The 12,721-nt window shown below is 35.2% G+C and overlaps 1 protein-coding gene across 2 annotated transcripts in view; it reads left to right on the plus strand.

The window, feature by feature from the left end:
* The window catches only part of LOC122634864, a 45,237-nt gene that overhangs the window by 17,502 nt on the left and 15,014 nt on the right, over nt 1-12,721 (plus strand). For both annotated transcript variants that reach the window (XM_043824252.1, XM_043824253.1), the window contains exon 3: nt 3,613-3,669. In XM_043824252.1, coding sequence (XP_043680187.1) covers nt 3,613-3,669 — 57 coding nt within the window. The remainder of the gene's footprint in view (nt 1-3,612; nt 3,670-12,721) is intronic.

Here is a 12,721-nt window from a genome sequence, read left to right on the forward strand (position 1 = left end):
ATATATACATATACATATATATAAAACATCTTCACGCTACGTTAAATTAAGAAGTTAAGAATCATTTAGTGGAGCCTTATTTTAAAGTTGACCAACAGAGCGATAGACCGTAAATATCTATGAGCCGATCTTGAGTGTGCATTGTGCACCTTAATTCTTTTTTTCTTTTTTTATGTATCCTGCATTTCCTTGCATTCTTCTTTTTTCTATTGTCTTTTTATATTTATTATGCAGCTACGTAACAATTAATTGAATACATATATTCCACTTAGTTATAGAATTTTTCTTTTTTTTTTTTTTTTAAGTAATTACATAAAAGAATACAAATATATGTGAAAAATGAAGGATGTTCGTATAAGTGATTTAATTTATTTTTATACTTTTAATTAGTAAAAACATGTAATATATAATATATTTAGTTATTTTAATAACATTGATTATTATAATTTATATGCAATATAGATTTTAACTATTTTAAAAAAATACTATTTAATTATAGTTTATAGTAAAAATAATAAAAGATAAATGGTGAAGTGGTTAAATTTGAATATTACAAAATGGATTCGCAAGGATACGTTTTAAATTTAGAATTTCTGGAGCTAAGAACCTCAGTAAGATATGCCATCTTCTTTTATTGTGTTTGCGGTTTTATAGTATTTGCTATACGCTACACGTGCGGCTGGGAAGAATAAGTGGCAGGTACAATCAGTTAAAACACATCTTTGGTATGCGGTGTTCTTCTCGTGTGGTTACAAATCCTATTCTTTCTCATTATCATGGTGACATTTATAGCGAAGTGGACAACAAAATACTTTGGACTGAAAACAAGGGACTTTCCTTGAGAATCTTTCACCGTATTATACGTCTCCTCGTACACGCGAAAGTTATAAAATAATGTAATTTTAATCTTTGTACTGTATATAATTATTTTATATGATATACGATACATATACATATATATAATAAATCCGTAATATATAGAATTTATATGATTATTAAATATTTTATTTACCGATTTAACTTACATAACAACTTGCATTATTAATTTTTTCTTTTCTAATATACTGCGAATTGTTTATTAAAATATAATATCTAAAAAAAGGGCTTAAATAGATTGTACTCAACGTTGGTCCATGTTGTTCCTATTGAAGTTAGAACTTCTAGGGATTACGTTGAAAAACGATGACTTAAGAGAAAAAGTAGAAAGTATGTACTATAAAACTCAAGGAGACGTCGAACCAGGAATTGATCTCTCACAAGATTTTTATTTCATTTTAAACGACGTGAAATATTGATAGTCGTGCGATCATGAGGATATAAGAAAGGATAAAATTGTTTTGTGCGCGAAGGATATTTCATTACGGAAATACTATCTCAATATCAATGTGAGAGAAATTTTCTTCTTACTTAAGTTTAACAATAGACAAGTTCATTCGGAAGAGAAAAAGAAGTCGATTGTGTTTTTTTAAATAACATTTCTTTTTGCTTGAATTTTAAAACCTTAACGATAAAAAACAAATTAGCTTTAAATCAAATAAGTAATAAATGAAAGAACTAATGAACTTTCTAATACACACAATATATAGTTTACGTATAAATTCTAAAGTATTATAAATTTAACAAAAAAAAAAAAAAAAATAAATTTAAAATCAAATAAATAACAGATGAAAAAAATCTAATGATCGTTCTGATAAAAATTTTTTTAATATAAACTCCATGTAAAAATTCTCTCTCTCTCTCTTTTTTTTTTTTTATAACTTAAAAAAAAGATAGTAAACAAGAGATACTTTCCATTAGAAATTTTTTCTACGAAGTTTTTTTTCCTATTTGTAGTTTACAATAAAAAAAGAAAAGTTAAATGTATTATTAGTTATAATGAGAATACAAATAAATACCGATTGTATGTATATATGTAGCATTGAAAAGTGCATGAAATATTGTGAATTCAGGTACACAAGCGCCAAGTACGAGAGAGAAAGTGTTCTGTCGTGGGAACTGGTAATATAGCGTCTACGTTACTCTTACTACGTCATTCATTTTTTTAACCAATCATTACGAGTAGAATTTCTAAGAAAAGTATGTAAGAGCATTAAAACGAAATAAAATCAGTAGTAAAATGTACGTATCTAAGTTTCGTTTTTTCCTTTTCTTTTTTTCTTTTTCAAAGGTAATCGTTAATACTCATGTTTAAAGTTATAGCTTCAATTTAACACTTTGATAACGATGGTAAATGACAATTGAATCATCCTATTCAAAGTTAAACGAAACAGAGTTAAAGATCGTACGAAAAAGTGTTTCTACAATTTGAGAAAAAAAAAAGGAAAAAGGAAAAAAACAAAGTATCTTACAAAATCTCGAAAAGGAATAATCGATTGATTTGAAAAATCCTTTTATCAACATCTTTGATCCATCCTATAATTCTAACGCATTTAATGATCTACAAAGTGTATCCTTAATTGCGAAAAACGTTTAATCGACGTGTGACCTCATGTGATAGCGGGTCAGGTCTCGGACGCGACAGAGTTTCACCGCTACATCATCACAGGCTACCTTACATAGCCCACACACAGTTCCATTGGACCGCAAGTGTGATCCCGTTACAACGAGACTTATATACCGAATCGGTAACTCTTGTAATACAACCTGTATCGAACGGATATTACACATGTGGAGATGTTTCTACGAATATAGATCGTGTAAATCAATCGACAATACCAATTTATTATAATTCCTAAAACTAATCCAAATTCTATCTGATTTCGTCGAAAATGATAACTATCAGATTTATATTATAAGATTTATATTGTAATTATTTATATTATTATATATTTATCAGGGCATATATAATTATGTTTATGATTAATTATGTTGTTTATTAGCATCGAAATATTACTACAAATTAAAAAAAAATTTAATCGAAATTTTTAAAAATCTTATTTAATACATTGAACGATATTATAATATAATAACAACTTGTAAAAAATTTTGTAACTACATAAATAACTATACGCTTACAAATCAAGAATATATTGAACTCGTCAACGATGTGTGCAATAATTTAAAATTATTATGTCGATCAATTTTATTCAATGATGGCTGATTTAATGAGACTCGCAGTAAAACTGTAAACACAAGTTCGTGCCAATTTGTTCAAGAACAAATATGTCGAGTGGTCGATCATCTATCCGTAGGTAGACTTTCTTCGTAAACGTCTGGTAGAATCACTTATCCGTGAAGATGTCGCATCGAGTATCCGATCGACACAAATGTAGATATTGCGTTCTCTTAAAGAAGAAAGGAGTCGGTCAAATAACAGTATGTCATGGCCTCCGAATGCCGTCTTCGGTATCCTCGACGTATGGAATTTCTCATCTTTCCTTCTTACACAGTTACAAATCTCTTGGTCTCTAACTGTCACCATTTTTGTACGTTTTAATGTTCCAATCTATTTACTTAGACGTTTGATATATTCTTAGTGTATACTTAACAAATACTATGTATATATTACATTCGTTCTCTAAATAATCTTACATTGTAACAATAATGTTTATAAAAAAATAAGTGATAATAATGTAACAAGTATTTCTTTTTTTTTTTTTTTTTAATTTGCAGATGGAAACTTTGACAATGATCAAATTAGAGCCTCCAGGATAGAAGGAGACTTGCAGGGTGAGTTTGTACTTGATTTCTTTTTGTATTTATACATTCGAGATAAAAATTATATATATGTATAATTATATTGACAATTTTCCAAATATATAAATATACATAACATTGCGCTTAACATATTCTCTTATATTTTAGAGAGAGATTTGTGTAGAATTGTAAAAAAGAAAACAAAAACAAAATATCACCTTGTCTTTATGCGCCCCAAGGGTTTTTGTCCGACTACTCTCTTTTTTCTTTTTTCTTTAAAAAATTCGATATTGTATATACTAATACATGTTCGACTTAGTAACAAATGATTTCTCTAAAAATCTGATTTCAAATATTATCTTATGTATCTCTGATACTAATATATATATACACATATATATATATGTTCTTTAAATTTTCTGTTATACTGAAAGCAATGTTATGTCTAGTCACTTTATTTCTGCTTCAACCTTTGTCTCTATCTATTTTACTTTCTCCACATGATGAATATTGAATTTGTCATGTCTATACTTTATACGTGCGTGTTGACGCGAGGTGCGGCCGTGTATATATACATAAGCCTTTGAACTGAAAAACATTTCTGTGTCTCCATTTCATAATTAATACGCATAATTAGTTTTAGTTAAATAGATGTGTATACTGTCGAATAAAAATAAGGTAGACAAATTAGAAATATATTCTTTTTTTACTGATCATAAATATATACCATAATACATATATATATATAAAAACGTATAGATCGTATTAAGAAAGTATCTTTTTTTATTTCTTTTTTTTTCTTGTAATTGTTTCGAAATAAAAAATTATCTTTTATGAATGAATCGTCGCGAACTGAGATTCGTTTTTATTTTATTTTTTCAATTGAATTACACGAATCATATTATTATTTTTTTTTTTTTTTTTTTAAATACGGCCGTATATAAAAATGAACATACGACTGAATTTATTAGAACATTAAAACTAACTTTCGGTCAATTTTCTATCTGCAAATCTGTCCCTTATTGAATTCTTTAATATGGTCAGGCTATGCACGAAATTCTAACGGCTATTATTTTCTATTGTTATTTGGCACAAATTACTACTTAACTATTTTTCCGAGCTGTATATCGCTAAGAAGCAGATCACTCTGTTATAAGCATACCACTTTCAAAATTAAAGCTTGATTTATTTGTTCTTTTATGTAACGGGTTTAATTATTTTCTATTCTCCAAATTCTACAAGACTAATTAATATAAATAAAAAAATCTAAATAATAATTAGAATGTTATTCTAAAGAAGTGAGAAAATATTATGTAATTTTATTTGGAAAAGAAAAAACTTTATTTTCTTTTATAATATCTTTTTTTATCCTTATGTACTTTATTTATTTTCTATGCTACTTTTTTTTTCTTTTTCTCTCTTTTTTTTTTTTTTTTTTATTATTATTTTTGTCCCTTCTCGTCCTTCTTGCTTCTTCAAGATAACGTTTGAAGAAAAGAATAATTATGTAAAATATATAAAATATAATTACCGGAACATATCAGATACATGAAAATCAAGCTTAAAAATAAACGACGGAAGTCAGAGATACAGGTATTGTAGATTACAAAAGAGAAGCTGTTCTATTAAAATCGTCTATCTCTTTTTCTGTTTCTGTTACTGCTCCTGCCTGCTCCCCGCCTTCAACTCTTCTCAACAACTGGATGCCGTCTGCCTCCAACGTCCGCCCGCATCTCCGTCTCTTCTCCGACGACCTACGTTGTAAAAACCTACGCGAAAAATACATATAAAACAACACCGGACGGATTACAAAAACGACAATGAAACTTCAAACGGACATACGAAACTCAACAAAAAAAAAACTAATTTTTTTTTTTTTCAATGGATTTAATCAACACTATCAACCAATCGTACCATTATAACATCGATCAAACGTTCACTGTACTCTGTTCATATTCGTTCTTGACATTTCAAAACCTCGGACACACTCTCTCTCTCTCTCTCTCTTTTTATTTATCTATCTTTTTTTTCTCTATTTTTCTCTCTCTCTCTTTCTGTCTCTCACTCTCTTTATATGTGTGTGTGTGTGTATGTGTAATTGTATTTTTTCTTTGCTTTTTTATTTTGTTCTCCCCCACCCCCACCCCTATTAACTTTGGGGATTGTTATGATCTGTCTCTTGGTGATGGTGATATTATTCATTTTATTTTGTGTTAATCACTTTTTTATCGCGTCCACGATAATTTTTACGGTCGGCACATACATTCCAAATATTATCCAAATTTTTATCCGAATTCATCGTCTCGTATCGTCGTTCCTTCTTTTTCTAACTAACGTTGTCTCAGGCGTGACTACTGTCCTCTTGGTATCAGCCCGTCCTGGAAAATCCGTGCCCCCAGTTGGTCTCCTAACAAAAACCGCACGTACATTTGTACAAGACGGAGCAAGTACTGAGTTCGCAACGCAAGTTCTTGGTACGACATTAGATAACGGACGTCTTTATGCAAGAATTTTGTCTACCTCAAGTAGAGTATTTTATGATAAAGAACCTTCGGTAGATCCAACTAGTCCGTACGTCGTATATCCATCGAGAACAACGGAATACGACTGGCAATCTAAAGTTGATCTGAGCAATGCTCCGATTAAAGCCATCGAGGAAATAGATACGAAGGATAAGAGTAAGGATTTATTAAAAAATAATTCGGATAATCAGCGTAGATTTGTGAGTGATAATAAAGGGACAACAAGGTTGGACGATCTAACAAGAGAAAACGATATATTTAGTAAAAGAGAATTGGGCACGGAACTTCAAAGATTTAAGCCGGTTAAAGTGAGACCAGCTGATAATTTACCAACTTATACCGTCAAACAAGAATACGTCTCGAATAATTATGATTTCTTTGAAAGCGAACAACCCAAAACTAGAACGCGTCTTCCAAAAATATTTAAACCTACGGCAAGACCTACCCAAAGAAAAGCCGATAACAAGCCATTGGCCACGGTCACTTATCATGGATTTGCTGACTTTACTACAACGGTTGGCGACACTGTTATAGTGTTTTCTCCTAGTACGTCACCGGCTCCTGTTGGACGACCAGCTACGACGATCAAGGGCGATGCTACGCTTAGACCGGACGATGGTATAGCAGTAGTTAAAATTAGACCTACCGTTGTCTCGGGCGATCACAAACCAACCGACTTACCATTTATGAAGTCGCACAATCATATAGAAACTAGTATGAATCGTGAGAGAGATGAATTATTGGATATAGTAAATGGTGGTAACATTCAGCCGAGTGTTGTCGAAGAACCTGAAGTCGAATTATCTTCTAGGTCCACCGATCCTTTATTGTTGATACCTGATATAGAAACAAATTCGATCAAACCTACGGGACTTCTTAAGGTTATTGACTCCATGACATCCTCCGATGGTACTACCACTCGTTACAAAAGTCTTATTTATGGTACATACATTGGCACCGATTACGCCCAAGTTATTCACACGTCTTCTAACGTATACTTCTTTCCTAATACTGCTACGATAACGAACAACAACGATGAAGATACTACCGTAGAATATGAATATACTAATATAAGTGACGGTGAACAAGAACAGGACACAACCGTAGAAATGACTATTGGTACAACGCCACAAGTGATCACTACTAGCGAAGAAGCATCACCAGAAATGAACGAATTGACGACTCCATTGAAGGACACCACTGACAGCGTCTTAACGACGTTGAAAGATATTTTAGAAAGTGCAAGAAAGGTTTTAGGGACGACTGATTCGGCATTGCCAACGTTCGATGACGGAATACCTAACGATATTCTATCGGGAGATCCTCAAGGACGTAGCATCAAAGGTGGATCATCTAGAAACGAATACGATCAGGAAAATAATAAAGTACAACAAGATTATGTAGATTCGAAACAACAAGTTACATTCGCAACGAAACTTCTCCCCTCGACCGTATACGAAACATTTACATATTACACAACCTTCTTCATTCCTGATAGCAATGGCGACACGACTACATCGGTGAAATCTCGAGAAGTTGTATCTTCCGAAGTTACTTTCTTGACAGAATTGATTACACCAAGTTCCACCGAGAGTCTCATTCTTCCTACAAAATCAGATATTTCGATAATATCGCAACAGGTTTCGAATTTGCAATCTCAGATTGATCAGGAACAAACGACAAAACAGGACGAAGAGATAGAATTGATATTTAAAACTTTATATACGACTTATACGTATTTGACAACGTTCTTCCAAAAGGATACATCAAGCATTTCTAGCAGAGAGGTAGTTGAAACCAATGTCATCACTCAAACTGTTGGACCCAATGGTGTATCTGCCGCAGTAGCTAGTCTTTTCGAAAAAGAAGAACCTATCCTGATAACTCCCACAGAGATATCACAAACCATCTTGCCATCAGTAATTTCTCAGCAAGTTGGAGATGACGCAGCAACAACTCCGGAATATTCAGACTTCACGGGTAAAGATATTACAGAAGGTAGTTTGACCACAATTTTAGATGACGAAACAACGATCACTGAACATATTAGTACAGTACCGACAATATCCGAGGATGAATTGGAAGATACTGAAAAGGCAATGATCGAGCTCGAAGCAAGTCCAACTCCAGCGATATCAACTGGTATAGTGAAGCATCAATTGAAAACGTATTATACAACGTACACATATTTTACCACCACTTTTGTTGACGATGAAACGGAGATAGAAACGAGAACGGAAGTATTCACAAATGTTGTAACGGAAACGATTCAACCTAGTCCAACAATTTCTATATCACAAGAAACTACATCGTCGACGCTGCAAACTCAGACTACCAGTAAGCCAGCAGTTCCACCAGAAATATTGGCATATTTGGAAGCTCTTCAAAGACAGAAATCTCAAGAGGAAGCTTTCCTATTAGCGAAAAAAGTTCAAGCGGAAGCTAATGCCTCGGAACAAGTTAATAACCCAAGTGAGACTACGTTGGTAACTGAAATGACTACCGAAGAATTCACCGAACCTCCAACGACATTGGAACAGCAATCTTCTACAGAAAATATACTTCGTGATCTTGATATCAATGGACAAGTGACACCAAATCCTCCGATAAACGGTGAAATTTTAGGATCAATGATTACGGATGTTCTTTCATCTTCTAGTTCCGGAGGTGGTACTGTTTTGGATATCATGGATAAAAGAAACGCCGTGCCGGAGGATCAAGAATTATCAGAATCAAATCATCAGGACGTTGAACCTCCACCAACGTTACTGTTGCAAACCAGTTACACAACATTCACTTATTTTACGACAATGTATAAAGGTGATACGTCTAATGTTGCCAGCCGTCTGGAAACAGTAACGAACGTTGTGACGGAAACTATAAGGCCAACGGTTGCGCTACCTGCAGAGTCAAGTACATTGCCAGTTACTTATTTCACAACATTTACCTATTGGACAACTTTCTACAAAGGTGGCGATACCTTGACTACGAGCCGTGAAGAAACGGTTAGTACAGTTGTAACCCCAGATGTCTCGGCAACGCCAACTGTACAATTAGAAATGATAATGACGTATAGACCAGATTCAACCTCGTCCTCGATATCATTGATCGAAGAAGAATTGTTTAATGACACCAAACCTAAGATAACAGCTGACAATGAAGTTGCACCATCGGATATTCCATTGCTAGAAAAATCTTCTTTAGAAGCAACTACAACTATTGAAGAAAACAACGATGATTTGATAGAAAGTTCGATCGTTACCTTAGAACCGACAACGTTCTATACTACTTATACGTACTTTACAACAACGTACGCAGGTAATGAGACTATTCTAAACAGTAGATTAGAAACTGTAACTAGTGTCTTCCATCCTAATACCACGGAACCAAAAGCGACTGGACGTGCGATTGGTAGTGCCTTATATCCTGGAGTTCAAGGATTGGAAACAGAAAATAAATCCATAACACCGTCCAAGGCTGTAGAAATTCCTAAAACAGGATTAATATCGACCATTCGTTCTAGTAAAGTTCAAAACGATGTTACAACGCATTATATGACTGATGTATATGGTACCATCATCGATGGTCTTTATGCACAAGTTATGGAAAGTTCAACTAGTTTGGAAACAGCTTCTTCGCTTTTAGCTACACCTGTACTTCCTACAGGAGTACTTTCGTTAAACAAAGGTAGTGTGGTAGATGCAGATGGTATCACAACTGTATACTTTACAACCAAACAGATTGGGACTTCGATCGACGGCGTCTACGCAAAAGTAATTGAAAATAGTTCTAGTACAAAAATTGACGAAGCTAAAAAGCAAACTATATCGTCGACACCAGGTCACAGAACTGGACTCGTGCGATTGATCGAAGGTCAAATTGAGAACGACGGAATCACGACGTACTATCAATCGAAAGTTATTGGCACCAGTATCGAAGGAAGATACGCACAAATAATTGAAAGTACCTCAAGCTTTGCATCTTCCGCGCCGACTCTAAGTATCGCACCAACGTCGACTTTACTGCCAAGTACTTCGATAGGAATAATAGAAGTATCGCCATCGCCTGCTGTAATTCAATCATCCTTATCAGAAGATTCTACAACGGAATCTCCAGGTCATAACGAAGATTCCGAAGAAAACGAAGAGAACGAAGAAGAGGATGATCAACAAGAGGACGATCGAAGTTCTAGGAAAAAGTCTAGATTAACGTTCTCGTCAAGGAAGAAATCATTTACTCCGGTGATCATACCGTTTGCATCTAGAAATCGACCAACGTTTAATCCAAAACGTAAAGGGGCACAAGGTGCGACGACTATTACCAGAACAGATATAACACCTACCATAACCGCAACGTTAGCTGGTAAAGGTAATAGATTTGCATCGTCGAGAGGACGCGTCAGTTCACCTATTGGACCGTATTCTTCGACTGTATCACCATCCAGTTCGAGAAGATTTTCAGGAAGAAGAAATACGGCGTCAGCAACGAGTTCTATTAATTCAGCAACGGTAGGAGGACGAGGTAGAGGAGCGTCTAGAATATCACCCTCGTCTGTTCTCCAAGGAAATAGACGTGCACCTGCTACTATCAGAGGTTCTTCGAGAGGCTCACCACGTGGCTCAAGTTCCATATATCCAGGAGCATCGTCCAGATACAGACCTGGTATACGAGCGTCATCTACTTTGCTACGAGGACAATCGACTATCAGGCAAGACGATCAAGATAACGATGCCAACGAATTCACCACGACTACTTTGGTGACAGAAGAAACACCGTATACCCAAGAAACCGACGAAGGGGAAACAGTCACTATACCTCTTCAAACTACAACTGAATCTTCTCGAAGATCTACGAATCCACTTTTAAGGTTCCGTAGACCGATAAACTTTAGTGGATCTTCAAGGGCTAGTACAACTCCAAAGTCTACTAATCGAAATAATAAGTCCAATTCGCCTAGCATACCAAATCGAAATGTTGGCTCTCGATTAAATAATAGACCTACTCCGCCTACACCTACGAGATCTCGTCAAACAAACGCAGGCTTCTTTCCGCCTCGTGGATATTTTAGCAGGAAACAGGAATCGATTGTAGAAGATCAGATTGAAGATACCGATCACGAAGAAGAGGAAGATCTTGAGGAAGATCCAGTCGAAGAAATTGCGGATAACGACTACGAAGGTTCCGAGCATGAAGACAAAACTTCGGCGACAACTATCAATGCCAATCGTCGTTTTGGTAAAACGCTTGGACCAGTCGCACAGATCAGACCATTTGGGTCATTTTCAAGGGGAAGAAGAGTTCGTCGACAAGCAAACCAATTGAGATCGTTAACTAGTCGTTTTCGGAAATCAAAGCAACCGATGACAACTAAAACCGATGAGACAATCGACGTTGTTGGTAGTTCATCGAACGTCGAAGATACGACAAAAGCATCGATAAAGCCAGTTGCTCGATACAGTGCTCGTACTAGAACCTCAACTGGTTCACGACCTAATTTTAAGCCGTCGAATAATCCGGAAAAATCCCAAACAGAAACGACAGAAACATCTACGAGTCAATCAAATAAGGCTAATGGAAGAACGAAACAAAGTACTAATGGTAACAGTAGAACTACATCCTCGAGAATAAAACCCTCTCCGACGTCGGGCAACAGCAGACAATTTACACTTAGAGAGAAAGATTCGTTACAAACCAGATCCACTTACAAAAGGTCACAGTCCTCGGCAACTAGAACTACAAGTAGGCCAACGAATAAAGCAACAGATAATGTCAAAGCAAGACCACCAAGACTAAGAACTAACTCTGGGAAAAGTCAAGTCGAGTCGATCAATAGTTCGCGTAGAGTTTCCTCTTCGCGTGCTACTTCCAGAACTCCGAGTAGAACTGGAAGTAGTAGCAGAAGAACCTCGCAAAGAGGAAGAACTTCTCACGAAGACATTAGGGAATCTCCAATCGTTTATCCAGATTTTGATGGGACCATAACAGTAACTCATTATGTACCAACGGAAGTAACAATACCTGTAGTAAATAATGGCGTCACTGAGCAACGCAATATCATAACGGCTCAACCTAGTACAGAAGTCCTTGGTCCTTCTCAGTACAGTACCGTAACAGGTGGTGATGGTCGACCGCTGGTAGTTATTGTCAGCGAAGCTACAGGTATTAACAGTCAAGGTCAAACTGAGATTACACGATTTTTGCTTCACGAAACGCCTACGACACGCGTTTCTCATACGCTTACCACTTTTGGTGGTCGGAGAGCTTCACAGTCAGTGATCGTACCTACAACTGTTTATTCAGTTGAAAATGTAGTTTCAACAATACGACCTTCTTTGCCTACAAATCCACCTCTTGCGAATATCCTTTTATCACAATTGCTTCTGGGTCAGCTAAATCCACAGAACCAATTACTACAGCCTCAAGGTACACCCACTACGCAATATAACACGCGCACAACTACCTACGTCACTACGATTACGAAACATCAAAGCACCGTCATTCCACTTACCTTCCGTGGTAAAGAGATCTTAACTACTTTAATAGACTCCTCAAGCGACATCGTA

The sequence above is a fragment of the Vespula pensylvanica genome, chromosome 16 (genome assembly GCF_014466175.1).
Source record: "Vespula pensylvanica isolate Volc-1 chromosome 16, ASM1446617v1, whole genome shotgun sequence".
NCBI lineage: Eukaryota > Metazoa > Arthropoda > Insecta > Hymenoptera > Vespidae > Vespula > Vespula pensylvanica.